Consider the following 25,945-nt stretch of genomic DNA (forward strand, 5'->3'; position numbering starts at 1 on the left):
AAAATATTAAAGAATCTACACGATTCAGTGCAAGTCAAACCCGACCATGTGATGGATTCGAGGGCAATTTCTACCAATCAACACGGGAATCTAAATCCATTCAACGAACCCCAACGGTAAACACGAAATGCCGACGGGAGGCTTCAACCGCGCTTCCGGGTGTAAGTTATGAAAATGGCTACCACTGTTGATAGGAATAAAGTAATCGCTACGATCGGTAAAAACAATAAAACAAATAAACAGTATTCTCATACATGCTATCTAACTCTCTGTAACTACCTACGATCCTAGTCTCAGTGCTCAGACTAGACTTCCCTGCGTTGCAGGGTGGACCGGGCCCTTCATGTACCTTTCAGCCACATGGCTTTTCGACCAATCAAATCGGCCGAAAAAATCGCGCCCGTTCTAATCTGAGGACATCTTGTCGATTAACGTCGCGGACGACGGAAATTAGACAGTATTAGCACTGTGTATGCACTGTATATGCAACTGCGATACAGTTTGTTAACTGTGTATTTATTATTTGCGAATATTTATCCGAATAAAATTTGTTAAATATAATAAAAACATTGTTATAAAGCTCCAAACTAGGGCTTTTTAACAGATAGTTTAACGTAGTTTTATTCGCGGTACATAAAATAAAATCAAGATAAATAATAATAATATTATTTTTAACGTTTTATTTAAAATTTGATATATGAATAATAGTATATATATTTTCTATATGTATAAAGTAATTAATATACTTCTATTAATATTCACATATAAAGTGTTACGATTAAGGTATCGGGTAACCTGTTCTTATAGTAAAATACAGTGGGTTAAAGCAACTGAGCGTTTAATTGGGTAATTGGGTATTTTCAATAACTGGGGTAAAATTATAATCGGTCTCAAATAAATATTAAGGTTAACTAAAGTTTAATTGCTGCTAAATAATCCTAAAATCGAATTTATTTATATGGTAATAAATGCGTTTTATATAGATTGTAGTCCCGATTATAATATGTTTAATATATTTTATAGCCGATATATTATTTGTTTTATTATATTCGATATGCGATATATTAATTATATCCCTTTTTTGGCGATTACGTAATATTACGTATTTTTTCCTTTATATAATCCGGTTTTTGCCGGTCGGTGATTTTTTTGGATAAATGTCGTTAGGAGGGGTATAATCCTACCTGGCCTTTTTGGTACCGGCCCAATTATTTGGTCGTAATATTAGGTTTCCTTTTTTTTGGCCAAATTTTTTTGGCTTTAAATAGTTTATATTCCTTTAATTTTTATTTCTGGTTTTTGGTTTTTCCTTTGCTAATTTTTTTACGCTATATTTAACCGAATTAACAAATTTCGCGGTCGTTTTTCTACCGTTCGTCGTAACGATTTGTTTTTTATATTTTTTTTTTCGGCGGTTAAAATACTTTTTTATTTTATTTACGAATTGTAAAGGATTGCGAAATGCGTTATATCGTTTCGGAATTTTTTTCGTTATATCGAATATATTCGTTTAGGTCGTTCGCGATGCGACGTTATGGGTATTTCCCGGAAATAATTATATAAAATCGCGGTTTAATATTCGAAATTTAAATTTAAATTGGAAACGGCGGAGGAAAAAGTTTTTCGCCTGCGAAAATAAAAAAAAATATGGTTTAAAAAAATAATAAAGGCGGTCCGTCGGGGTATCGATAATTTGGAGGAATTAAATCGCGTAAAGCGCGAGGAAATCGAATAAAAGGAGCGGCGGCGATTAGCCGAAATCCTTCCTAAAATATTTTTAAAATCGTTTTTTCCGGATTTTAATTTTATTTGGGATTTGATTTTCCCGATAGGTTTTTTTAAATTTTTCGTTATTAAACGAAATAAATATTTTTACGCGATATTTTATTGGTAAATCGTTTTCCGGTATTTCTTGTTTTATATTATATATTAATAATTTTTTTATAGGTTTATTTGGTGGTATGGTTTTGAATCCTGGTCGATTTTTAATTTTTGGGAATGGTAAATAGTATTTTTTTAAATTGTCCTTTTTTTTGGCTGATTTATTTGTAAATCTAATTTTTGATAATATTGGCGGAACGGTTTTTGGTAATTTTGGAAATGGTTAAGGGGTTTCCAAATGTTTTTTTTATATTTATAATTTTTCCATTTAATAAAATATTTTATTTTACCGTGGTTTCGTTTGTGGTCGAGTATTTGTTTAACGTCGTAGGTTTGTTTTGCGTCGATTTCGATCGTTTTTTGTATGCTGGTGCCGTATGGTGCCGGTTTTAGTAATAATACGTAAAATATAGGGTAAATTTTTATAGTATTTGGTAATAACAATTTGTAATTGGTATTGTTAATCTTTTTACTGATTTTAAAAGGTCCAAACTTTTTAAAATTGAATTTGCTATTAAATCGTTGTATTTTAATATTGTGTCGAATAAGGTAAACGTTATTTCTTTTTTAAAGAATGGTTTTTTTATCCGATATTAATTGGCGTATTTTATTATTTTTTTTCGTACGAATCTTAGTTTTTATTGGAGTTTTTTATATAATTATCGCAATTTGTTCGTTTGTTTATCGGTTCGCGGTACCGTAATCGTAATTTTTAATTTTTTATACGTTGTAGGGTTAAATCCATAATTGGTATAAAATAGGGTTGTTTTGGTATTTTCATTTTTTAAGCTATTATAGGCGAATTATGCTGTGGGTAATAATTGTACCCAATCGTTTTATTTATGGTTTATATAATATTTTAGGTATTGGTTTAGTATTTAATTGGCTCGTTTTATTTATCCGTTTATTTGGGGGTAAAACGTTATTAATAATTTGTGGTTTATTCCGAATTGTTTTATTAAAAATTCTCAAAATTTTGATGTAAAAAATTTATTTTTATCCGTAACAATATTTTTTGGAAATCCGTAATTGCTAATAATTATTTGTAAAAATGTATAGGCGATTTTTTCGGCGTTGTTACTTTTTTTATATGGTAGGAAATAAGCGTATTTAATAAATTTATCCATTATAATTAATATGCTATTATATTTCGTTTTTGTAAATGGTTTTTCCGAAGGTGGTAATTTAACGATAAAATCCATTGTAATAATTTGCCAGGCCTTATTGGGGGTTGGTAAAAGTTACAATAATCCGTAGGGTTTATATTTTACGGATTTATTTTTGGTACAAAGTTTGCAATTTTTAATGGTTTCCCGTATTTTTTATCGTATTCTTTGGAAATTATAGTGTTGTTTTAACCGTTTTTATATTTTGGAATTTTTTTGGTATCCGTGGGCTTTATTTTCGTAGATTTTCCGTATTCTTTTTGGTATAATTACTGTATTTGTTATTATAAGATTCCGGTATATTGGTAAAAGGTTTCCGTTTTTATTTATTATAAAAAAAACGCGTATTTTTTTTGGTATTATGTTTTCGTGGTTTGGTTTTCGGTTAAAAGCGTCGGCCTTGCCGTTTTTTGTTTTTTTTCGGTAAATAATCCTAAAATGGAATTTTAATAGGAATTTTAACCATTTAATTTATCGTTTATTTAATATTTTACTAATGGTAAAATGGGTTAGGCTTTTATAGTCCGTATAAATTAATATTTCGTATTTAATTCCGGATAATTGGGGTTTCCATTTTTCAAATATTCGAATAATAGCCATTAATTTTTTATCGTATATTTAATAATTAAATTTTGGTTTATATAATTTTTATAAAAAAAAGGCGCAAAAATGCAATTTTCCCTTTTTATTTCGCTGGTTAAATTATTTTCCGATCGCGTAATCGGATACGTCGGTTTCGATTTCGAATAGTTTCGTTAGGTTTGGTATTTTGAAAATTGGTTTTCGGGTTATTACGTCTCGTAATTGTTTAAAAGCCTATTACGTTTATTCCGTTTATTGGAATTTTAAATTTTTTTTGGTTATATTGGTTAATAGGGTGGCGATTGCGCCGTATTTTTTAATAAATTTTTTATAAAAATTTACAAATCCGAAAAAGGTTCGAACGTTTTTTACGTTTTGCGGTTAAAGCCATTTTTTTATTATTTGGATTTTTAATTTTTTTATTTTAATTTTTCCAGGAACGATAATATATTTTAAAAAATTAATTTGCTTATTATAAAAAAAATATTTTTTTGGTTTAATTAAAAATTTAACGTTTTATAATTTTCGTAAAACCGTATAAACGTATTTTTTATATTTTTCCAACGTTTTGGAAAAAATAAAGATATTATCCAGGTAAATAACGACGAAAATATTTAAATATTTTTTAAAAACGTGGTTAATTATAGTTTGGAAAATTATTGGAACGTTGGTAAAACCGAAAAACATTACCAAATATTTGTAATATCCTCGTTTGGTACGAAACGCAATTTTCCATTTTTCGCTTTTTTTTATACGAATTAAATTGTATATTCCTTTAAAATTTAATATTGTAAACTATTATATTTGGTAAAGCATATTTCGCAATTTTTTTATTAGTGGGAATAGGTAGTAATTTTTAATGGTAATGTCGTTTAATTGTTTATAATCCACGTATAGTCGTAATTTCCCGTTTTTTTTGGTACGAAAAGGATTGGATATTTTATTGGTAATGTTAATAGTTTAATATAACCTTTTTTAAAATATTTTGCAAAATATTCGTTTAATATTTCCATTTGTATTGGATTTAAACCGTATATTTTATGGAATTTAGGTTGGGTTTTTTTTTTTGTGGTATTTCGTGGTCGAATGGATTATATTCGGGTAGCCCGGTTTCGAATTTTTGGTTAAATAATCGTATATAAATTTGGTATTTTTTTGGGATTTTGCCGTTTTTGGTTGGTACGTTCGTATTTGGTATTATAGGATTGGATCGGTTTTGGTTTATAAATAATCGTTTTTTTTCCGATATTAGCTTCGGGTTTGGTCGTTTTTTTCGTAAATACGCCATTTATTTTATTTGGTTTATCCGTACCCTACGTTTCCTATATAAATTTTTATATATTATAGGTTATTTAATAATTAAATATTTTTTCCATTGGATTTGGCCGGTTATCCAATTTATTTTGGGATTATTCTTCCTAAATTAAAAATTTTTTAAAATTATATTTTTATCCCTTATTTCCGTAATATTCAAAATAATTTATTCTTTTCGTCCGTAGTTTTCCATCCAAAAATGTACGGTTTTTATTTCGATAATACCGTTCCCGTATAAAACTGTTTTTTTTTCCACGGTTTATGATTAATATGGTTTTTTTTATTGCCAAAATATTTGTCGTTCCGTTACGATTTTTGGTAATATATAATTATTTTATATTCCATTATCGAAAAATGTTCGGATAGGTTTTTTATCGAATCGTATATTAAAAAATATATATTCGTATTTTATTACCGTATTTTACGTAATATTTAAGGTTTTTTATTCCGTTTTTATCGTCGCCGTTTGGTGCTTTATACCGTTTAGCTACCTTAATTTTTTGGCTTATTAAATTTGCGTCGGGGGTTTTTATTTTTTTTGTCTTTAGGTACAAAATTATTTTTCGTTTTAATTTTGTCGAATAAATATTTGGTTGGTACGGGTGTTTTACGCGCGTTCGTAGGCGTTTATTTATTTTTTACCTTTAGGTCTTATATAATTTTAATTATAGGAACGGGTATTTGGTATTATTATTTCCGTACGTACCAGTTTTGGGTTTTGGCTAACATATGAATTTTATATATACTGCGAATATATTCGTATTACGGAAAATTCGATTGGTTGCAATATACCATGGGGTATTTATTATTAGGCGTAAAAATTATTGCTGGTTCGTTTTGGAATTTAATTTTAATTTTCCAATTGGGTAGTTTTTTAATTATGTAAATTTCGTTAATTTTTATAATTAATCGCCGTCGAGGGAAGAAATTGTGGTAAATTTTTTTATTTAGGTAAATTCCGCAATTATTTCGGAAATATTCGGCCCAAAAAACACGTGGGTATTCCGGATATTTAATATTAAATATTGGGTAATTTCCAAATGTAGGATCCGGATTTTTTAAAAGGTTTTATTTTTATTTGACCGGATTATATTTTGGAAATTGGATTAATTGGTCGTTTCGGTATAAATTAATTTGTTTTTTAACGTATTTATAAAAATCGTTGGTTTTTTCCGCGTTATAGCGGTTTGGAACTATTTTTTTTTCATCGTTAGAATTTTTTCCTAAAGCGTTATTGGAAGATTTTTCCGTCGAAAATTGGTTAATTATTTTAATACGGTGGGTTTGTTTTAATAATTCCGTATCGGATTTTTTTAAGGCGTTTAAATCCGTAAATTCGGGTAATATGGCGTTTTATCGGTATAAATTAATTTAGTGGCCTCGTTTTTATAAGTATTCGGTTTTTTATTGCTAATATTCGGATATTTTTTTAGTTTTTAAGGATATTATTTTACGTCCATTTTAAAATTATTATGGATTATATAATTGTCGTTATAATAGGTGGTCCAATTTATTAAATTGTATTGGTTAAATTATATTTATTGGTAATTTGTGGCGTTAAATTTTCGTATTTTTTCGGGTTTGCCCCTAAAATCGAAAATAAAACCGGGGATATTGTTCTAATTTCCAGGGCAATTTTTGGCGATATATTCTATTTTATTACATTTAAAACATTTGCCACTTTTGGAATTTTTGCGAGGTTTTTTATATTATATCGCGTTAAGATTTATGGGTCCGTTGTATATTTTATATAAGGTATTATATTAACGAGGCGGTTTGGGGTATTGGTATTTACGTCCGGTATTGGTTTATTGTAAGGTTAGTCCCTATATATTGCGTTTTTCGCGTCGTTTTAATTTTTTTTTATATTGTCGGTTATTAATTTTAATTGTTAATTTTACGTATTTAATTAGGGTATTGGGTCGTTTTTTTTAATAAATTTGTTTTTAATTTTCTTTTTAAATCCCGTATAAAAACGTACTATTAGGGTTTTGGGGCCCTATAATAATTTGGCGGTAATTTATCGAAATTTACTAGTATATTTAAATGCCGATTTGGCTTGGGTAAAACGTACTAATTTGCGTTTAACCGTGCGTTTTTCGTCTGGATTACCGAATATTCCCCTAAGGCATTTTTCGAAATTGTTGTAATTGTCGAAAATACGGTTAATTTTAATTTTACGGTTTTTTTCCTCTTTATGGTTTAAATAATTTCGTAAAATGGGTTCGAACCAGGCGAACGCGTCGTTTTTTAAAAGCGAAATTGCGTAAATAACCTTATTTATATCGCTGTCGAAATTATTTTCGTTAAAATGTAAATAGGCCCGGATTTCCGTAAAAAATCCCTATAAAATATTTATAATATCGTTAAAAGGCGTAAATAAAAAATATTTAATGCTATTTTTATTAATTCGGTTAATTTATTCGGTTATTCGTTTTTGGAATTGTCGATTTTCGGTTTGGAACGTCGCGACTATTTAACGTAAAGCGTTAACGTTGGCCGGAAGGTTGGTGGTAAAAGGGGTTTAAAGGGTGGTTTTATTGGAAAATATTATATCGGCGGTATTATTCGGTATATTCCAAAGTAAAATATTAAATAAAAGCAATTAAAATATTACGATTAAAATATCGGGTAACCTATTTTTATAGTAAAATATAGTAGGTTAAAATAATTAAACGTTTAATTGGGTAATTGGGTATTTTTAATAATTGGGGTAAAATTATAATCGGTTTCAAATAAATATTAAGGTTAGTTAAAATTTAATTACTGTTGAATAATCCTAAAATCGAATTTATTTACATAGTAATAAATGCGTTTTATATAAATTGTGGTCCCGATTACAATATGTTTAATATATTCCATAACCGATATATTATTTGTTTTGTTATATTCGATATGCGATATATTAATCATATCCCTTTTTTGGCGATTATATGATGTTACGTGTCCTTTCCCTTATGTAATCCGGTTCCTGCCGGTCGGTGATTCCTCTGGATGAATGTCGTCAGGAGGGGTGTGACCCCACCTGGCCTCTTTGGTACCGGCCCAACTGTCTGGTCGTAACATAAAGCTACTTTACAAATTATAATTTATTGTTTTTATATTTATATAAACATATTTAAGATTTAATAATAAATATATTTATTAATAAATCGTTTTGTAAGATGTTAACTTTACATATGGGACGCTTATATTAATTATACTTAATAATAGAATAACGGTTTTTCTTATTTGATTTAAAATAAATATAAAATAAAATTTAAAAATATATAAATTTTGTTAAATTTATATATAAAATACGCAGTTTTTCAAATATTGAAAAAAGAAACATATATGGACGTTTTTTTATACCACTTATTTAATCGTTGAGATTTTGGTTTTAACATCCTTAAAATTGGTAAAAATATAAGCCCGTTTCGATTTTAAATTTATTAAAAATATTTATTATTTAACCTATTCGTATATTTATTACCCTATACTACGTAATATATAAACTAAATCTAATATATATAAAATAAACGTATATACCACCTTCCACGTGTAATTTACTTTAAATTATGTTTAAAAATAAAAATATAATAAAAGAAAATCAAAAAATTCCAAAATTTATCTAAAAACCAACCTCCACTTGCGAATTAAGGCCACCCATATTCCAATTTAACCAATATAATAATTAAAAATATAAAATAAATTATTATTAATTATTTTGTTAATTATTATATCCAACGTACAAACCGTATATTTTTACGATATTTATTTAATTAATTATAACGGAGTGTTGGTCGCCGAATTGGTGAAATCACCTCCACTTGCGACGAAAATCGACAAGTTGTCCTCAGACCTGAACCAGAGTGATCTTTGGTTGGACCCACAGGTACAAGCAAAGCCACGAATTGAGCCACGGCCACGCGGCTTAATTGTTGGAGCTCCGATTCAGGGATGAGCCCTGAGATTATGTCTGCCCATGAACAAACAACCACTTTGATAACAATGCCAGCGGAGGATAGAGTTTTGGGTTATGTTATCTGAAACTGATAGACGAGATGCCCTTGTTCATCATCTTCGGGCTTGTCAACGGAAAGAGTATACAATGGGGAAGCCTGTTGCAATCATTCTTGACGAATCTGGCAGCTTTCATCTTGAACTTGAATCTATCGATTCAGGCATCACACATTAAGCCATAGCTTCATATGTCATATCACAACCCAGTAGGGAGAGCGCCCGCTCACTATGGTTTTCCATCCTCGTCCATGGGTGCCAGACATACGTGGTAAGTCCGGCCTGCACGCAAAGAATATATGGTCCCATCTGACGCATTTCACAGCCTGGGATGCACCCGACTCCATCCCGCTAGAGAAATTTATGTGAAACGAAAAGCAGGGGCGGAAGCCCTTTGCCAAGTCAGCGAGCCCATTTACCTGCGGACTGACCGGCAGAACTTACACCCCGACAGAGCTGTTTGGACCTTCAAACTACCTCGCATGTGCCCTAGCATGGCGCACTGCGTGGGGCCCAAAGGACGACCTAACGCCGTTGAACAAGGTGATTGCGGTCTTCTGCGCCAATACGGTCGATTATATCCTCCCACTATACCCCGCGCACTGCCCAAACGGAATCGCCACCGCACCGAACTCGGCTTACATGGCCGATGAGTTGGAGCACTAGCTCAGTAGCTCTGGGGCTGGCGTCCTCTTTAAGTGCTCGCAGTTATGAGGAGCTATGAGAAAAGGTGGCAGGCCCAAGATTGAATAGTGAAAATGTTATCCAGGCTTCAGGGTGTAGTCTTGTTTGCAAGCCGAAGAATTAAACATCTTGGTGTTGTCCCAGTTGCTCTTCTCTTAGTGTTCAGGGGGGTCAAACGTTTTTATATTGTGAGGTACATCTTGGTTTTCGACCACAAGTATACAGAAAGTAAATTAGATACGCAGATACGCGGCACAAACAGTAGTAAATTTCACCGGCTGGTCTAGTAAAATAAATGTTTTTGTTGAAATATACGCAGTTGAAGGTTGTGAGATGAACTTTCCCATAAAAATCGTTTATCAAGTCGAAATCGTTTATATTTTCTGAGTTGATCCAGGCTTTTCAGACACCAGGTCTGGTCGTTCTCCATGGGTCCAACTCCCGAATAACCCGGTCGTGCTTGAGCCGCGTTGTAGCTCTGTTGCTGGCGAATGTCCGAGTCAGGGCCAAGGTTCAAAGAAAGTCAGACAAGTAATTGCCCCGGGCGTTTAGGCCCGTGCCGCCCGTCACCTTAGCCCTTTCGTCTTAATTGATAAGCAGCCATATCGTGGCAGCCGCTCCATGATAGACAGCTGCCTTGTTGGTTTTTGGGTTATAGTTTTATAACCATGTGTTGATGAAACTTTGGTTTGTTGACTTGACAAGTGGCTGGTTTTGCTTATTATAGGGCGGTGGTATAAGCTTCCCAAGATATGAGACCATTATGGCAATAATGATAATAATGAAGCTGCTTTCCATATCACCTTCTTTGAACTCGATGTCGCGTTTCAAGTTTAGACTTTTTTTTCATTGACAGTCAAGTCAGCTAGCTCTTCGCGATGTACACTATAACCTATTTCAAGTTGTGTTAAAAACTGGAATTCCGTGTCCGCACGCATTCAAGAAGCCGAGTCCGTTCGACTTACAACTAAACTTTACAAAGTGTGGGGCTTGCACTTTGGCTCGCCCTACGGATTCCGGAGTTCGGGCTTTCATAGCAATTGACATTGCACTATTGCTGAGAAATGGTGTTTCATACACAACTCCGTGATCTCTCTCTGTGCGGTGTTGATCTCGGGGTTAAATCCATTTGACAATCAAGGCCGACAGGCAATGCTGGGTATGCGTATGCAGTACCTACCTTACTGAGACGAATATCAGTGGTCCCTTAACAGCCAGTGTTATAAAACACTTGCGTCCTTTACCTTGGATGCAGTTGTGCGTACTCTGGATATCCGAACCGCCATACTTTGCTCCAACATTCAACTAACGGCTCGACAGATTTGGCCTGATAACATACTAAAAAGCTTCTCGCTAGCACTCGCCCGTATTCCAGTGGCTCCACCCCCAATTCTTTCGAAGATTTGGTTTTCCTGCATCCAAAAATGCCCCATTTGCGAACTGAAACAATGTCCTTCGTCCCCCTGCCAGAACCGAAGGATCTACTTCATGTCGAGCACGGGGATGATCATCTATACTTTCACAAGACTCCAGAGGCTGTAAAAAACGACACTCAGTCTCTAGCTAATGGCCACAGTCGCAGCCACAACCCTGCAGCAGAAAGGCTACAAAATGACGAGAATGGAAGCTTGAGCATCCAGTTGTTGACGAATGTCAATCTGCATGCGCCATCGCTGGAGGTAAGTTTTGCGAGCCTTGCAATCAAATGCATCTTGCGGACTTTACTAACAACATCGACCCATCTACCAGCCCGTTCAGGAGCCTTTTGACTACGTGTGCTCACTGAAGTCCAAAAATGTGCGTAACAAACTCGTAGGAGGCCTCGCACAGTGGATTCCAATACCTGCGGCATCGTGTGAGCTGGTCGCATCGCTCGTCTCCGACATTCATAATGCTTCATTAATGTGAGCATCGAGCAGCACTGCGCCTAAGCCAGTTTCATTTACAAGTCTAATGATGAGGTGGATTATTATACTCTAGGTTTGACGACATGCAAGACAACTCAGACCTCCGACGTTCAAGTCCAGCAACGCATACCATCTTCGGTATGCCACAGACGGTCAACTCTGCGGTTTATCATACAGTCAACACCATAGAAAGGGCTTCGGATACAGAAAATCCACTAATCCTCAAAGAGGTTCTTGGTGAGCTAATAACCCCTGCCTAAAGCCAAGTCTAGGTACTGTGAGTATATCGTACAGACCGCTTTTACTAACGCTCGGGTTCAGCTGGGATGAAGACTTTGCTAGCAGGTCAAGGTCTGGACTTAGTCTGGACGGCCGAAACCACGATCCCAACCATGGAAGAATATCTGCAGATGATTGACGGGAGTAAGCTGTATATCTGAGCATATTTTTAATATGCTGAAATCCCCTGCTGACCCAATTATCAGAGACTGGAGCGTTGTTTATCATGATATCCAACCTCATGTTTGCTTGTTTGCCCGAGAAGGCCCCAAGGCCGCCCCTCAGAAAGCTCATGCTGTTGCTCGGACGGTACTTCCAGATACGGGATGATTATATCAATCTGTCTTTACCTGAAGTGAGCCTTTTTTTTCGCCCTGTCTTAACAAGGATATAGTTCCCGGTGGCTAACTGCGACCCACTTCGCCAAAAAAAAAAAACCCCCCACAGTATTTTGAGAGCAAAGGCTTCTGTAGCGATCTGGACGAAGGGAAGTGCAGCTATATAATTCTGCACGCCATGAAGCATGCAGAGCCGGCCGCGCGCAGTCTTCTCAGGAAAATCATGTTGCAGACGCGAAGGGCGGGGAGCGCCGGCGAACGCCACAAACAGACGGTGCTGGCCATACTAGAGAGGGCCGGGTCATTGAAGCACGTAAAGGAGATGCTCCACGCGATGGAAGATGCCTTGATTGCCGAAATACAGGCTGTTGAGGATTTGTCGGGGGTCAAGAACCCTCTTATTAGGGAGCTTTTCAATGCTTTGAGGGCTTAAGTTGCAGACACCAAGTCCATGAGATGGGTAAGAGTAAGGGTCGGGAATATGGTAGTGGCGTAAATAGTATAGGTCTTAAGGCTTCAGTTTCATAGCATAAGAAGCATACAGCATGGGTGAAGTTCGGAAGGGATAGTAATGGCACCTGTATTTGTCATTATAATGACGGGGTAATTAATGACTTTCCCCCGGCTATGCCTACCTCGAGGGCAGTTCTTGTCGGGGATTTCAGCTAGCAAACGATTGAAAGGAGTACAAAAAGAGATTTGCCAACGGCACATGTCTCTTCGGGTACATAGACTACCAGGAGATACCAGGCCTGCATCTAAACTCCGTCCTGCTGTCTATCATCTAAATCAAAGCGGACTATCAGCGTGTCCGTTGCCAAAACAATTATTTTCCAATTTGCAACCTTTTGACTATTTGAACTTTTCCTTCAAAACTCCTTCCCTCCCTACCTTATAACTTTCACATATGCGAGTTGGTAAATTACGTGTATAGCCACGTGACTTTAAAACACGTAGCAAAACTCTGAACAAAGTGTTCGTGGGTTGTAGATAATTACGAGTGAACAGTTACCATGCATAAATATACCGATTTTTGTCTTATTATTTTGACCGATCGCAGCGATTAAACGATTTCTATCAACACTTCTTGTACATGTTTCCATGGGAAAAAGGGACATCGGTGGCTATGTGGTTGAATATAACACCTTATAAGTTCCACGAATGAGGTACTGTGGATTAAAGTAAATTCGTCTTGCTCCACGACAAAGACACATTATAACCTCGTGCGGTCCGCAGCTAAACACATAAAACGTGTAACTTGATTAAACGGTACGTGGGCCTAAGTCAACAAATATATGCGACGTCAACTAAAACGCTAACACATACACCGCCTACGCTAATCGTTCCTCTTCCGTATCATCAGGGTCTTGCTAGGGTCCGGCGAAATGAAATGACCATGCATGATGTTCTGGTAACGACCTTGAACCCAATCTGGCAGCTTTATGTCGTAATGGATCAAGATATTCCCGATGATCATTTTCATGACAGTATTGGCAACGAACCGTCCAGGACACGCGTGAACCCCGTAGCCAAAAGTCATATTTTGCTTGGTTGTAGAGACAAATTGGTATTGCTAAATCGCCCCCCAAAAAAAGAAAAGAAACAAAGAAATTAGTTAAAACTGTAATTGAAAAGAAATTGTTGAAAATGGGGCGGTACTACTGCACATACCTCAGGATTGGAATGATGCAAAGGGTCTTCAACCTCGCCTGTGCGAAGCTTAAGAAAGCGGTAAGGATCGAATTTGGCGGGGTGTTTGTAAAATTCACCGTCCTGCAGAGCACCGTACCCGGCAATACATACGTTCACGCCGGCTGGGAGTTCAGTGCCGTCCGATAACCGCACTGCCTTTTTTAGTTTCCTTGGCGTGATCATAAGGTTCGGATTAAAGCGCAGCGACTCCTTCATGACCGAATCGAGCAGTTTCATGTTGAACAAGGCCGAAGATGACCAAGCACCGTTAGTCTTTTCCAACGCACTTTGGATTTCCGCCCTCAACTCCGGGATAACCTGAGGGCAGAGAGCCGTAATGTCGTAAAGACTATTTGGCCATTGTTAACATGTGACAACTTATAAGGAAGGGGAACAAATCATAGGCGCAAAGACTAACAAGTGTACTAAAGAGGCCGAGGTGTTGTTGAGTGAGGCCATTACAACCTGTAGCTCAGTGTGCACTAAAAACTCGAGATTGTCATGTTTCCATTTTGGGGCCTTGTTAACAGTCATATGCACAAAGTCGTCTTGTTCTACAACGGCACCTTTATCGCGCCATTCCTGGCGGGCGCTAATAATGGGCTTTAAAAGGTCGCTGACTTTGCGAATGTCGTCGACAACTGCCATGGCTTCCGGACAACGGTATTTAGCAAGAGGACGGAGAAACTGGGGGTAGCGTTTGAGCGCGTGGGCTGCACCGAAAAGATCCTTTGTAAATCGAACGCTTATATCAAGCCATTCCGGGTTGCGGGCGAGCTCGGGTCCGACAAAGACGTTGCTCAAGACGTAGATGGAGATTTGCGTCATGGCTGGGAGTACAGCAAATTCGGTCCAGCCATCGGTTGGCTCCTTTAAAATCTCTAAAACCCGGTGATGGGCCGCATCGGATAGTACTTGGTTGAGCCGAGGTAGCTGTTGATTGAGATCTGATCTGAGCACGTTGAGCAAGAAATCGTTGTGGCTGGTGATCTTGAGAATCTTGCTCTCCAACCTCTGGTGACAGAAAGGAATTCGAAGTTGAATGTTAGTTCGGGCCAAACAATGTTTTAAAAAGTCGTAGGCGGTGATATACCGATCGTATATGCTCTTCCTGATTGGCGATGCGCTCCGGAAGCTTGAAAAGGTCCTCAGCATATTTGAGTGGCAATATCAAAATGTCGCCTGTATTTTCAAGCCCCCGGTTAGTCTGTAGTGACTGATACTAACAGATTGCAAAGTTATTGTATAATCATTCTTACCATCGTGAGTAGTAGTTGTGCATATCTGGTCTTTATACTATATTAGAAACAAAAGAAAAGTATTAGTCACTGCCAAAAGTAACGACGAACTCGACTACTACCGTGTGAAAAAGACCTGTTTATAGCCATCATGAAAGACTTTGGCTGCGTTTTTGAAATAATGTAACCGTTGTTTTTCAGCATTTCCGAACTTTTCTCCTGCGAAGGGATATTTGGCGTAGATGTTGGATGTGAAAAGCTTTTTGATAGCCCATTTTATAAGGAGGAGAGCAAAAGTGGAAGCCAAAAATGGAAGAAAAGTTAAGATTCCGGGCCCGGATGTCGGCAATCTCGTTAGAAGGTCGGCCATGATAGGAGATTCACCATTTGCCCAACACCTCAAAGGTTTGGGCTGTGAGATCAAGCTGATGAGGCAACGCCGCAATATCGAGAAGTTTTATCCCCTATTGGTATAGTCAGCGACTACAGTGGACATTTGCTTTACCCGTTGGAATTGATGAAGAAAAAAACCATCTATATCCGCCGAGATGAATTCCGCTGTCGCAATCGGCGGGTTTGGGGCGAATACCCTAAATTAGCCACAACGTGTACTATATTATACTCACCGTCGGGGTTGTACAAAAGGTAAACAGGAAAAATAAGCTCCTAGAAATGCAATAGGCTCACCGGGTTAATCGCAATATCCAATATTCCACAGAACCGGCAATCTTGCGGCGAATCCCGTCGCGAGCGGGACCACCGGGTTCTAATAATCTCCACATCTAAGCCGGAAACACTAACGTGCTTCATGAGCATAAATCCCCTCATAATAGAAAGGTTTTGTAGGTTTTCTCCACATGACATTTCCTAGCGGCGTATTTTACCGAAATCAGAAGAAGGGTAAGGATTTAATTGGCCTATTTTATTGGTTCACTTACAAGTTTGCCGCTGAATAAAAGTGCCGGCGTGGATTGGTCCTGTCCGTTTTAACAAATCGAAAGTCGGTAATTTGGCTATGACTCAAACAAAACAAGGGAGGGTATCTAATGGAACATATCAATTCACGTGTGAATATATATGGTCGATTCGAATATTTTCCCACTAACAACTATAGACTTAATAGCACATTTGTTTAGGACTAGATGGGTAAAAACTCTGCCCATGCAGCGCACTTTATTGATTTGTTCAAATGGTAGAGTGGCTAGGTATTTTCTTTTTTTTTTTTTTTTTTTTTTTCGCTTGAGAAATTATGAAAATGGAGCGTATCAAAACCCACACCAACAATGAATTGCTCGAAATGCCTAGGGCAGCGAATTCGACCACTCCTCGATATGGCTCGCAAATACATCCATAACGTGGGTAAAGAATCGTTCAACGTCCTCAGGTAGCGCATCACCGTGCGTCATGTACTTGTTGGCCCAGCTGGTGGTTGAGCCGCCCTTGTAAATGTTATAAAGGGCCTTGCTTTCGAAGACGTCGCGGATGGCCTTGGCGCCTGCCTCCTCGGACGCGACCTCGTAATGCTGCTCCCGATGCTGCGGGTCAAGGTAGGTGCCGAGCCGCAGGTGACCGCCAAACTCCTTGGCGACGTAGACGGTGTCGGCGCGCTGGACGAGCTCGTTGAGCAGGACGTCGGGCGTCTTGGCCCAGACCTCGCCCGCCGGGTAGAACCCGTCTTTGACACAGGCGATATCGTAAAAGCAGTGGGAAAAGCACGAGTTTTCCGACGTTCCCCTGCCGTTCATCATTACGTGCCCTCGGCTTACCGACAGGTCGTTTAGGTGTTTAAGCCGTTTCAGCGCGCTGTGTTCTTCCCGGGTCAAGCTGACCGAACAGCTCATCCGGAGCTGGAACAGCGATATGCTGGGTGCATTATTGTAAGGCTTTTCCAGTCCTGGTGTTCGGCATTGAGCCAGCAGCTCTACCGAAGTAAGGTAAAAGTGTTCTGTCCCTACGAATATGGTGATGCAATCGGGACCCCAGACCCCAATGTTGTCGTGCACGAGGAGATTATGGAACGTCCCTTCGTTTTTGGCAATGTCTAAATTCTGAAGCTTAAGCCTGTCCATGAGGACCTGCCGTTCCTTGGTAAAAAATGGCTCAGGGTAAGAGATTGAGGTGCACGTGACGTACTGTTCGTCGCGCGGGTCGTTGGGGACAAGAATGGTATCGGCGTGCATGGCAGACACGTCGCCACCCTGCCGGGACGGCATCATCATAATCAAAAAATGGACCTTGGCTCCTCCGTATACCTGAGGTGTGGTATTGGCGACGGCAGCGACTTCCCCAAGCTTGACGCTACTGCTGGTAACAGCGTATCTTGACTGCAGGCCGTCCAGCATGGTGGGCGACAACATCGTCAGCCCCAAGTCTGCACCCGTTTTGTCGGAATAGTGGGGATGGTTAAGGATTTGAGCAAACGCTTTCCGGGTACGCTCGAGCTGCGCCTGAATGTCATTGCCGCCGCCCATACAGGCTATGCGTACAATGCCGGGGAAGTTATTCGCCAGGTAATTGACCTTATCAGCCAGAGTTGTCAGGCCGGTAAGTTCCTGTGCAGCAGCACCCCAATCTGTGTTGGGAAAAGCCCGTTGGTAGATAGGGCATCGCTCATCTTGAAGGCGCTCGAAATAGTCAGCCATGGTCTGCTAGGTACGTAGGTAAGATTGGATTATAATTTTGGTGAGCGAGGTTTTGATGAAAGTTCAAGAGCATATAACGTGGCATCAAAGCTTGACTTGCCCAACTTAAATCTGTGTCGGTGGCAGTACGTACATGCATAGACCATGGGCGGCTTTAGGGCACGGTACGGAGTATCCCGGGCGGAATTCCGATCCTGTTACTGTACGAGGGTCCTCTTATACAAAAGTCTTTCTGGATGACGGGGTCCGTTCGGTAAGAACGGGATTGCAGTAGGGGCCCACAGCACAATTAGACCAGATTAATCGTGGGTGTTAATAGGAATCATATGATCGCTGCGACTTAATTCAAAGAGTTGAGTAAAAGATCGACAGTGTTTTCATACAGAGTATCTAGTTGGAGATTTCCAAATTTTGAAACGAATGCTACATTCAGGGGCCAGATCAGGTGCTAACTGGTCTAAACGAGTAATGGAGGAAGAGTATTGGTTGGACGTGTAACGTATTAGCAATATAACATACGTCAAAATGGTCTCGACGCATGAATCCTCATAATATATTGCATAATCAAAAGACTAACAACGAATAAGGAATCTTGGTGACCTTTCAACCAAAAAGGCGTCGGCACTATCGCCCATGATCTCTCGGCCTGGTCGACCGAATTTTGCATATTGCGGCACACCACAGGTGAATATATGATGTGTGCGCAAAATATCAATGGAAAGCAAAACAAAGCTAGGCAAAAAGAAGCGAAACGGCAAAAGCTGCTGTTACTAAGCTTTGATTCAAAACATGCACCAAGAAATTGCCCATCCCACCGTGGAACTTGTCAGGCGTCTCTGAAACGCCGTTGCCATTGATATTCGCGTTGCTGTCGAGATCTGCTTCCAAAGCCTTCTGTGTCTGAATCATTCCTTTGAAATCCGTGTCGAGGAAGTCGCACAACTTAGACACACCTGCGGAAGCGTCTTTGGACTTGTTGGCTTGGAGACTATGCATGGAACTAAGCATCTTCTCATACAACCTGGAGGTCGATATGAAACAGGAGCCCATGCGGGCGCAGCTGACCAAGGCGAAGACTTGTATGTCTAAGAGTTTATGCTCGGCAATGCCAGATTCGTCACCCCAGAGAAGCGGCAAGAACACGCTAGATTCAAGCAGCCACGCCCGAAGCTGCCACTCGGGCGTGCTTGAAAACAGAGGAGTCTCTTGAAAGATTTTGATGTAGGTTTCGAATTCCAGTCCAGACAAAGGCATAACTATGTCGGCCCCGATGGTGACCTTCCTTTTCAGGTGGGCGACGTTACGCGCGGCAAGCTCGTACGCTTCAGCGACAAATGCTACTCGGTATGCAGCTTTCGATATCCAGCTGTGGTCACCGGGTCCGACCTCTCGCGTCTCCAGAAAGCGCACGCCTCGACTGATGGAAGCTTGAATTCGGCTGGCGATGGCGGGCCCGTTGAAAAAGCTGCACTTTTGTGCCTCGGCTAACGTGAGGATGGCGTAAGACGTTTGTTCTGGAAGGCCTCCCCAGGAACCGTCCTCTTCTTGTTCTGACAGAGTATGCAGACATGCTTGGAACAGGCATACAAGGACACGCCAAAGCAGTTGCTGGCTTGTTTCCAGTGCGGCGCTGTTTGATAGGCGGCTGAGTAGCTCGGTAAATGCTTTCACCAACAGCATTGTCGGGTAGAGGTGGCTTAGATGCTACTTTCATCGGTTAATAACAGTATGATACAGAGGGTAAAGCACCTGGACAAGCCCATGCTCTGGATGTTTTCTTTCCCCTCGAGGTTTTGTCCCAGTAGCCCATATTAACACGCCGCGATGGGATTTGGACTTACCCATTTGTCCCTAATGCGTCCTTCCTGTAAAAACCAGTAGTCACAGATAAACTTGGTGGTTTTGATAATCTGCGGGTCATAGCGAACTAGGTCTGCACATTGCAACAAAGCTAGCAGCACATGGCAGTTGGATGTTAGGCTAGGGTCGCGTTCTGACCCGAATGTGGTGAAATGGTCTCTACCCTCGAAAACCTTGATCATTTGCTCTGGGGACGCCTGGCGTCCCATCAGATTTAGAGCTATAAGCCCTTTGGCTGTATCATCCGCATCCGGGGCCCGGGGAGCTGGGTTCAAGTTAACAAAATAACGTTGCGTACCCCCTGTTCGGCACCCCCCCTGTTCGGCACCCAAAAATAACAACACTTTTATTTTTATCCTCCAACTTCTATTATAAATATCTCGATGAATCTTTCACTTTTGGATTTACTTTTTTCTAATCTTGATTCTCCATTTTCCAATGAAGCAATATACTGAAAAACAGCTTATATCTGCAATTAACGACGTCAATAATGGCAATCCAATTGCAAAAACCTCCCGAAAATGGGGAATACCTAGGTCTACACTTCAAAGTCGACTTAAAGGTTCTCAAGCTTATAAAAAAGCACAAAGCCCTTTTCAAAGGCTTTCTACGGAACAGGAAAAGCATTTGGCTGATTGGGTACTTACCCAAACAGCTTTAGGGCTTCCGCCAACGCATCAAGAATTACGCTTTTTTGCCGAACGAATTCTTCAAGCCGCCGGAGAGACAAAAGGCCTTGGAAAACGTTGGATAACTCGTTTTTTGGCTCGTTATCCAATCCTTAAGACCCAAAGGCCCCGTCGAATAGATAACGCCCGGGTTAATGGCGCTACTACGGAGGTAATTAAATCTTGGTGGCTTTATATTACGAACCCGGTTATTAACGCTATTAAACCGGAAAACCGTTGGAATATGGACGAAACCGGTATAATGGAAGGTAAAGGATCTAACGGCCTGGTATTAGGGCTTAACGGGATCCGGCCGTTGCAACGGAAAGAGCCCGGAACGCGGGGTTGGACGACTATAATCGAATGTATATCGGCTACGGGCGTTGCCCTCCCTCCCCTTGTTATATTTAAGGGAAAAAACGTACAACAACAATGGTTTCCGACGGATTTAAGCCTTTTCGATAATTGGAAATTTCACGCAACCGAAAACGGGTGGACAAATAACGAAACGGCTATCGAATGGTTAAAAAAAGTGTTTATTCCGTATACCCAACCTTTAACCCCTGAAAAGCGGTTATTAGTTTTGGATGGCCATGGATCACATATAACGGACGAATTTATGCTTCTTTGCTTGCAAAACAATATTCAACTCCTATATTTACCCCCTCATTCGTCACACGTTCTCCAACCATTGGATTTATCGGTTTTTGGGCCGTTAAAAGAAGCTTATCGACGTCAACTTGGATTTGTTAGCCAATTTTGCTGTTCAACAATTATTGGAAAACGAAATTTCCTACTTTGTTATCGAAAAGCCAGATTAAAAGCATTTATAGCAAAAACCATTCAATCTGGTTGGCGTACAACGGGGTTATGGCCGGTAAACTTGGTTAAACCACTTTTAAGCCCTTTTTTGTTAGAAAATAGCAATGCCAACGTTATAAAAGATAAAAACAACGGTTTGCAAAGGGATAAAACACCGGAAAGCCCAGCCCAAAAAATTAACGACCCGTCTTTACTTATTTGGAAAACCCCTAAAACGACCCGAGATGTCCGATTTCAACTGCAAAAACTTTCCCAATCCAACAAAACCAACGCTACTTCACGTCTTTTATTTGCAAAAGTCCAAAAAAGCTTCGAAGCTAAAGATACCCTTTTGGCTAGCGCCCAGCAAAAAATCAGCTTATTGGAAGCACAACTGGAGGCAATACGGCCGGTTAAAAGGAGGAGGGTGGTTCCGGATCCAAACGAGCTTTTGGTTAACAAACAGAACATTATTGGATTGCAGGAAAAGGATATAGAAAATTTGGAACCTTTAGCTGATGAAGAAGAGGTTAATGAACCGGAGAAGCGTGAAAACGATTGTATTTTTGTCCGTTGATAATTTTATATTTAAATCAGCTTATAAAAGTAGGCATTTCGTTGTTAGATTTTCAGGGTGCCGAACAGGGGGGGTGCCGAACAGGGGGTACGCAACGTTAAATAAGCTTTTTTTTTTTTTGCGAAAGGCAAGCTTGCAATGTTTTGCGACTTACCAAATCCAATAATTCCTCCTTCCTCTTTAAACCCGGCTTCAAGATGATCGGCTATAATACCAAGCTCCTTCGTGCCCAGATCCTCGGTGGAAAATCCGGCCTGCAGAAGTGTCACAACGGTCTGTATTACTAATTAGCAAAATGCATTCCCCTAAGCGTTGCGGCAGTATACTGTAGATGACCTACCCAGCTATACTCAAAGTACGACGTCGGGAAAGTGCCCGGTATTCCACCGTCGCCATGGCCCGCACCGGCTTTGATAATATGCCGCAAAAATCCTTCGGCCTCGTCATCCCAGACCGTGGCATGCATAAGGTATACCGCTGTTGCGGAGGGGGAAGCCATCATGGATCCGTGATAAAGGTGGCCGGATACACGGTCAAAGTCAATTTTGCCGATGAAGGCTTCCAGTGAGTGTGCGGCCGTCGAGACTTTGTTTTGGTACAAATATTCAGGCTTGAAACGGGACATTTTAGCCGTGTACATCTCTTGAAGTGCTGTTTGCGCCGGGAATTGGAATAGCAATCCGTTTTCTTCCTCAAGATAGGCCAAAAGAGCGGGAGTGATTAGCTCTACGCCAATGTGATTGCTTGTTTGGACGTCATCCCAGTCCTGCAGCTGTACTCTCAAAGATCGAGTAGCCAGCGCGATGCGTTTGCGCAATTCCTCAACAGATACGTCCTCAACTTGGAGAGGCTCCTTGCTATGCTTCAGCAAAGCTAATAAACATTCAGCTGTTGCCAACACGCCGGTTGTCTTGGTCTGGGGGTGGTAAGCCCAACATCCGTCTTTGTTCTGAGTTTTTAACAAATTGTAGAAGCATTCTGGGAAAAGCCACTCTTTTTGGCCATTAGGAGATGTTTTGGTGACCATGGCGACCCATGCTGTGTTGTATGGCTCACAGCTAGCCGTACTGAACGAGTATTTTTCATGGCTGATGCTGGATAGCCTTCGGATGACATCTTTGGCGGTCGATGTTAGACTGGATAGGTCCGAGTCTTGCCCGCTCATCTTTAAAGCTAATGTGGTCTTGTTTGACGGTATCAAGACTTTAGGTTGCTCAAAGCCGAAGGGCGTAGATAAAGAGTTGGAGTTTAAGGGAGAAATCTGACAAGGTACCCGCGTTTACCCCGATGTCTTGATCTTGTTTGTCAGTAAGTGCCATTTATACACGGCTTTCCGGGAGAATTGATTAACAGTATAAACCTATCATCCAGGCAGTATAACACTGCATGCCGAGTCGAAATGTAACCAGCCTCAAACCACCGGGGACGCGTGACATCCGAATCCCGCCAGAAACACATTTCTGTGTCAAGAGTCGTACGTAGCAATCAAACCCGATGGATTTCACTCTGGCTAGCACCCCGATTATGGGTAATAAAATACGCGTCAATTTTAAGATCCAACGGAACCCTACCACGAACGAGACCAGGCAAGCGGAAACCGTCCCCTATTACAAAGCATATTAAGGCATCTTCTTTTGCAAATCTATGTATATTAACTATCATAAATAGGGCAAAGGCTACTTAGGTACGGGGCGGTTTTGGTTGATGACGTCAAATTATATAACCTTCTCTACCGCTACTTATACTTTTCTTTCACGTTATACTCTCATTTGCTACCACGTTCTATATCAGGCTCGGCATGAAAAGCTCGGCCAACAAATACTTCATGCAAATATCTGCTGTGTTGATCTGCAAATGGAAACGAATAGCCTCTGCACGGCGACAAGTCACCACTCAATAGTCCGGCCATAAATTTAACTTTCTAACCGAAACTTACACCCCTTTCGCACTACCGGGTTTCGGTGTGACATCTCGAACAAGTCCCGGAATTAAAAGACTGTTCTTGCCCGATTTCCGTTGGGAATCAATCATTACAAGCCAGCAAAACCTACGTACCATTGCACGGTTTCAGCATTTGATATACTTGTTACCTCAATATCGATGTTATATATGTACCTAAATACATAAGCATGCACTAATCCCCAACCCTATATAGTCACCTGTAGCACCAGAAGAGTTTTTTTTCGCATCGTTTCCAAATTAGCAACATCAATCAGAATGTCATCCGTCGCCGCGAACGTCCTCCAGCCAGGGTTTGGCTCTCTGGAGCTGACCATTCCCAGCATGACGTTGGCCCTCGCGGTCATCATTCTCCTGCCAATGGTAGCAAGCTACTTTATGGCCGGGGCCAAAAAAGGCAGGATGCCGCCCATTATTAACAAGCCCGGGCCGTTCCAGCTCAAGATCCAAAAGCAGTTCGAGTTCGTGTTCAAGGGCCGTGAGCTCTACGAGCGAGCGAAAAAAGAATCCCCGGGCAGTCCCATTAAGTTCCTGACTAACATCGGCCCCATGACGGTCCTGCCCAACGATCGCGCAACCGAGATCCGCCACCACCCGAATCTGAGCTTCCGGGCGGCGTTCGAGAACGTAAGCCAACCCTCTCCAGGGTCTGTTTTATCGTGGGCGGCCTTTTAAGCTATGTTTGTGCGTAGTTAATCCCGATAGGTGCTCCCGGCAGCAGAGTTATGGGGGTCCTCAACCACCCGGATCGCATTATGCAGAATGTGGTTAAGAAACATTTGATAAACCGGCTGGGTAAGTCGTCCACTGTGTTTGGTTTGGCCCGATCTAGTTTTTTTTTTTTTTTTTTTTTTTTTTTTTTTTTCCTAACCGAATTCCCTCAAAGACTCCATCACGACACCACTGGTTCTCGAGGCGGATTACGCCGTGGAGAAGAATTTCGGAAACAGTCCGGGTAAGCAAATAAAGATTAGAAGAAGAAAGAGGCCAAGGGAAATCATTAACAGTGGCGGATCACGGAAAACCAGAATGGACGGAGTGTAGTATTGCCAAAAACACCACGGATATGGTGGCGCGCCTCGTCTCGCGCATTTTCCTAGGTCCCAAACTATCTCGGAGCGAGGAATGGATTGATGTGACGGTGAACTATTCCATAGCGGCCACCATCATGCTTAAGACCCTCCGGACACTCCCAATCTGGCTCCGACGATTTGTCTACTGGTTTAGCCAACCAGGCAAAAACTACAGACGGCTTTACAGGAAGGCAGAGAAGCTCGTGAGTGGGCTTAGCGAGGAGCGGCGCAAGGAACAACAAGACTATGCGCGCCGCGGGGAGGTGCCCCCTTCATACAACGACGCCATCGAGTGGATCGACAAGGAACCCAGAAAATCCCCCGTTGTCGTGACTGATTTCCAGCTGAGCTTGTCGGTTTCATCTGTTCATACCACAGCGGACTTGTTTACGCAGGTTATGCTGCAGCTTGCTACTCACCCAGAAGTCGTTGACGCTCTTAGGGCCGAGATTTTGGAGGTGCTGCCTGTGCACGGCTTTTCGAAAATCGGGTTTAACTCGTTGAAGTTACTGGACAGTGCTATCAAGGAGGCCCAAAGAATCAAGCCTTTAATGACCGGTGAGTTGATAGATACATATGTACATTTCCTAGCCTATGGGCTATAATCGCTAACCTACCACCCCCAACGAAATCCCTCAGCAAACATGCAACGCATGGTAAAAAAAGACACGGAGCTTTCCGATGGAACCTTCCTCCCCAAAGGCGAAATGGTAGCCGTGGAGGCGGCCGCTAAGCTTCGCGACCCGTCAAAATACCCCGACCCCGACAAGTTCGACGCCTGGCGCTTCTACCGTATGCGGCAGCAACCCGGTAATGAGGCCACAGCGCAGCTTGTTTCCATCACCTCTGATCATTTAGTGTTTGGTTACGGCACTTATGTCTGCCAGGGGCGCTTTTTCGCGGGGCACCAGATCAAGATCGCGCTTTGCCACCTTTTGCTGAAATACGATTGGAAATTGGCCGAGGGCGCGACCATCGCCCCCAAATGGATTGGTATAGACCCCATTACAGACTCCAGTGTGAGGCTCATGTGCCGTCGGCGGAAGGAGGAGCTTGATCTTTGCACGCTGGCTACTGAGGAAAAGTAGGACAAATCCTTTTTCTTTCGCAATAGCAAGCGAGGTGCAATAAAAAATAGAGACCCAACTTAGTCTTGAGGTCCCCTCATGCCCACTCCTTAGACACTACCCGTACGTATACACTTGTGAAAGATCCGATCCCAATCTGGCCGAGGAGAAAAAGAAAGACCTGAAGCACTCGCCAGGCACTGTGAGGAAATGCGCAT

The 25,945-nt window shown here is 40.6% G+C and overlaps 6 protein-coding genes across 6 annotated transcripts; 3 read left to right on the forward strand and 3 right to left on the reverse strand.

The window, feature by feature from the left end:
* Positions 1–9,173: 9,173 nt before the first annotated feature.
* On the forward strand, positions 9,174–9,608 carry PgNI_12440 (uncharacterized protein; the record flags this gene model as incomplete). The annotated part of the gene is made up of 2 exons (XM_031132389.1): positions 9,174–9,213; positions 9,397–9,608. The coding sequence occupies 2 exons, from the start codon at positions 9,174–9,176 to the stop codon at positions 9,606–9,608; spliced, it is 252 nt and encodes an 83-aa protein (XP_030976070.1).
* Positions 9,609–11,074: 1,466 nt separating this feature from the next.
* Positions 11,075–12,583, forward strand: PgNI_12441 (uncharacterized protein; the record flags this gene model as incomplete). The annotated part of the gene is made up of 6 exons (XM_031132390.1): positions 11,075–11,305; positions 11,376–11,530; positions 11,607–11,770; positions 11,855–11,956; positions 12,019–12,167; positions 12,260–12,583. 6 exons carry the CDS (start codon positions 11,075–11,077, stop codon positions 12,581–12,583), a joined length of 1,125 nt encoding a protein of 374 aa, XP_030976071.1.
* Positions 12,584–13,486: 903 nt separating this feature from the next.
* Positions 13,487–15,138, reverse strand: PgNI_12442 (uncharacterized protein; the record flags this gene model as incomplete). Its single annotated transcript, XM_031132391.1, has 5 exons — positions 15,102–15,138; positions 14,936–15,049; positions 14,261–14,856; positions 13,822–14,191; positions 13,487–13,723 (listed from the first exon to the last, which is right to left on the reverse strand). Exons 1-5 carry the CDS (start codon positions 15,102–15,104, stop codon positions 13,487–13,489), a joined length of 1,320 nt encoding a protein of 439 aa, XP_030976072.1. The 5' UTR covers positions 15,105–15,138.
* Positions 15,139–16,381: 1,243 nt separating this feature from the next.
* On the reverse strand, positions 16,382–17,722 carry PgNI_12443 (uncharacterized protein; the record flags this gene model as incomplete). The annotated part of the gene is made up of 1 exon (XM_031132392.1): positions 16,382–17,722. The coding sequence occupies one exon, from the start codon at positions 17,720–17,722 to the stop codon at positions 16,382–16,384; it is 1,341 nt and encodes a 446-aa protein (XP_030976073.1).
* A 732-nt stretch (positions 17,723–18,454) lies between these two features.
* On the reverse strand, positions 18,455–22,793 carry PgNI_12444 (uncharacterized protein; the record flags this gene model as incomplete). Its single annotated transcript, XM_031132393.1, has 4 exons — positions 18,455–19,426; positions 19,564–19,847; positions 21,783–21,903; positions 21,969–22,793. 4 exons carry the CDS (start codon positions 22,791–22,793, stop codon positions 18,455–18,457), a joined length of 2,202 nt encoding a protein of 733 aa, XP_030976074.1.
* A 1,052-nt stretch (positions 22,794–23,845) lies between these two features.
* Positions 23,846–25,748, forward strand: PgNI_12445 (uncharacterized protein; the record flags this gene model as incomplete). Its single annotated transcript, XM_031132394.1, has 5 exons — positions 23,846–24,214; positions 24,280–24,382; positions 24,474–24,542; positions 24,616–25,218; positions 25,300–25,748. 5 exons carry the CDS (start codon positions 23,846–23,848, stop codon positions 25,746–25,748), a joined length of 1,593 nt encoding a protein of 530 aa, XP_030976059.1.
* Positions 25,749–25,945: the final 197 nt, after the last annotated feature.

This window comes from Pyricularia grisea (assembly GCF_004355905.1).
Source record: "Pyricularia grisea strain NI907 chromosome Unknown Pyricularia_grisea_NI907_Scaffold_12, whole genome shotgun sequence".
Lineage (NCBI taxonomy): Eukaryota > Fungi > Ascomycota > Sordariomycetes > Magnaporthales > Pyriculariaceae > Pyricularia > Pyricularia grisea.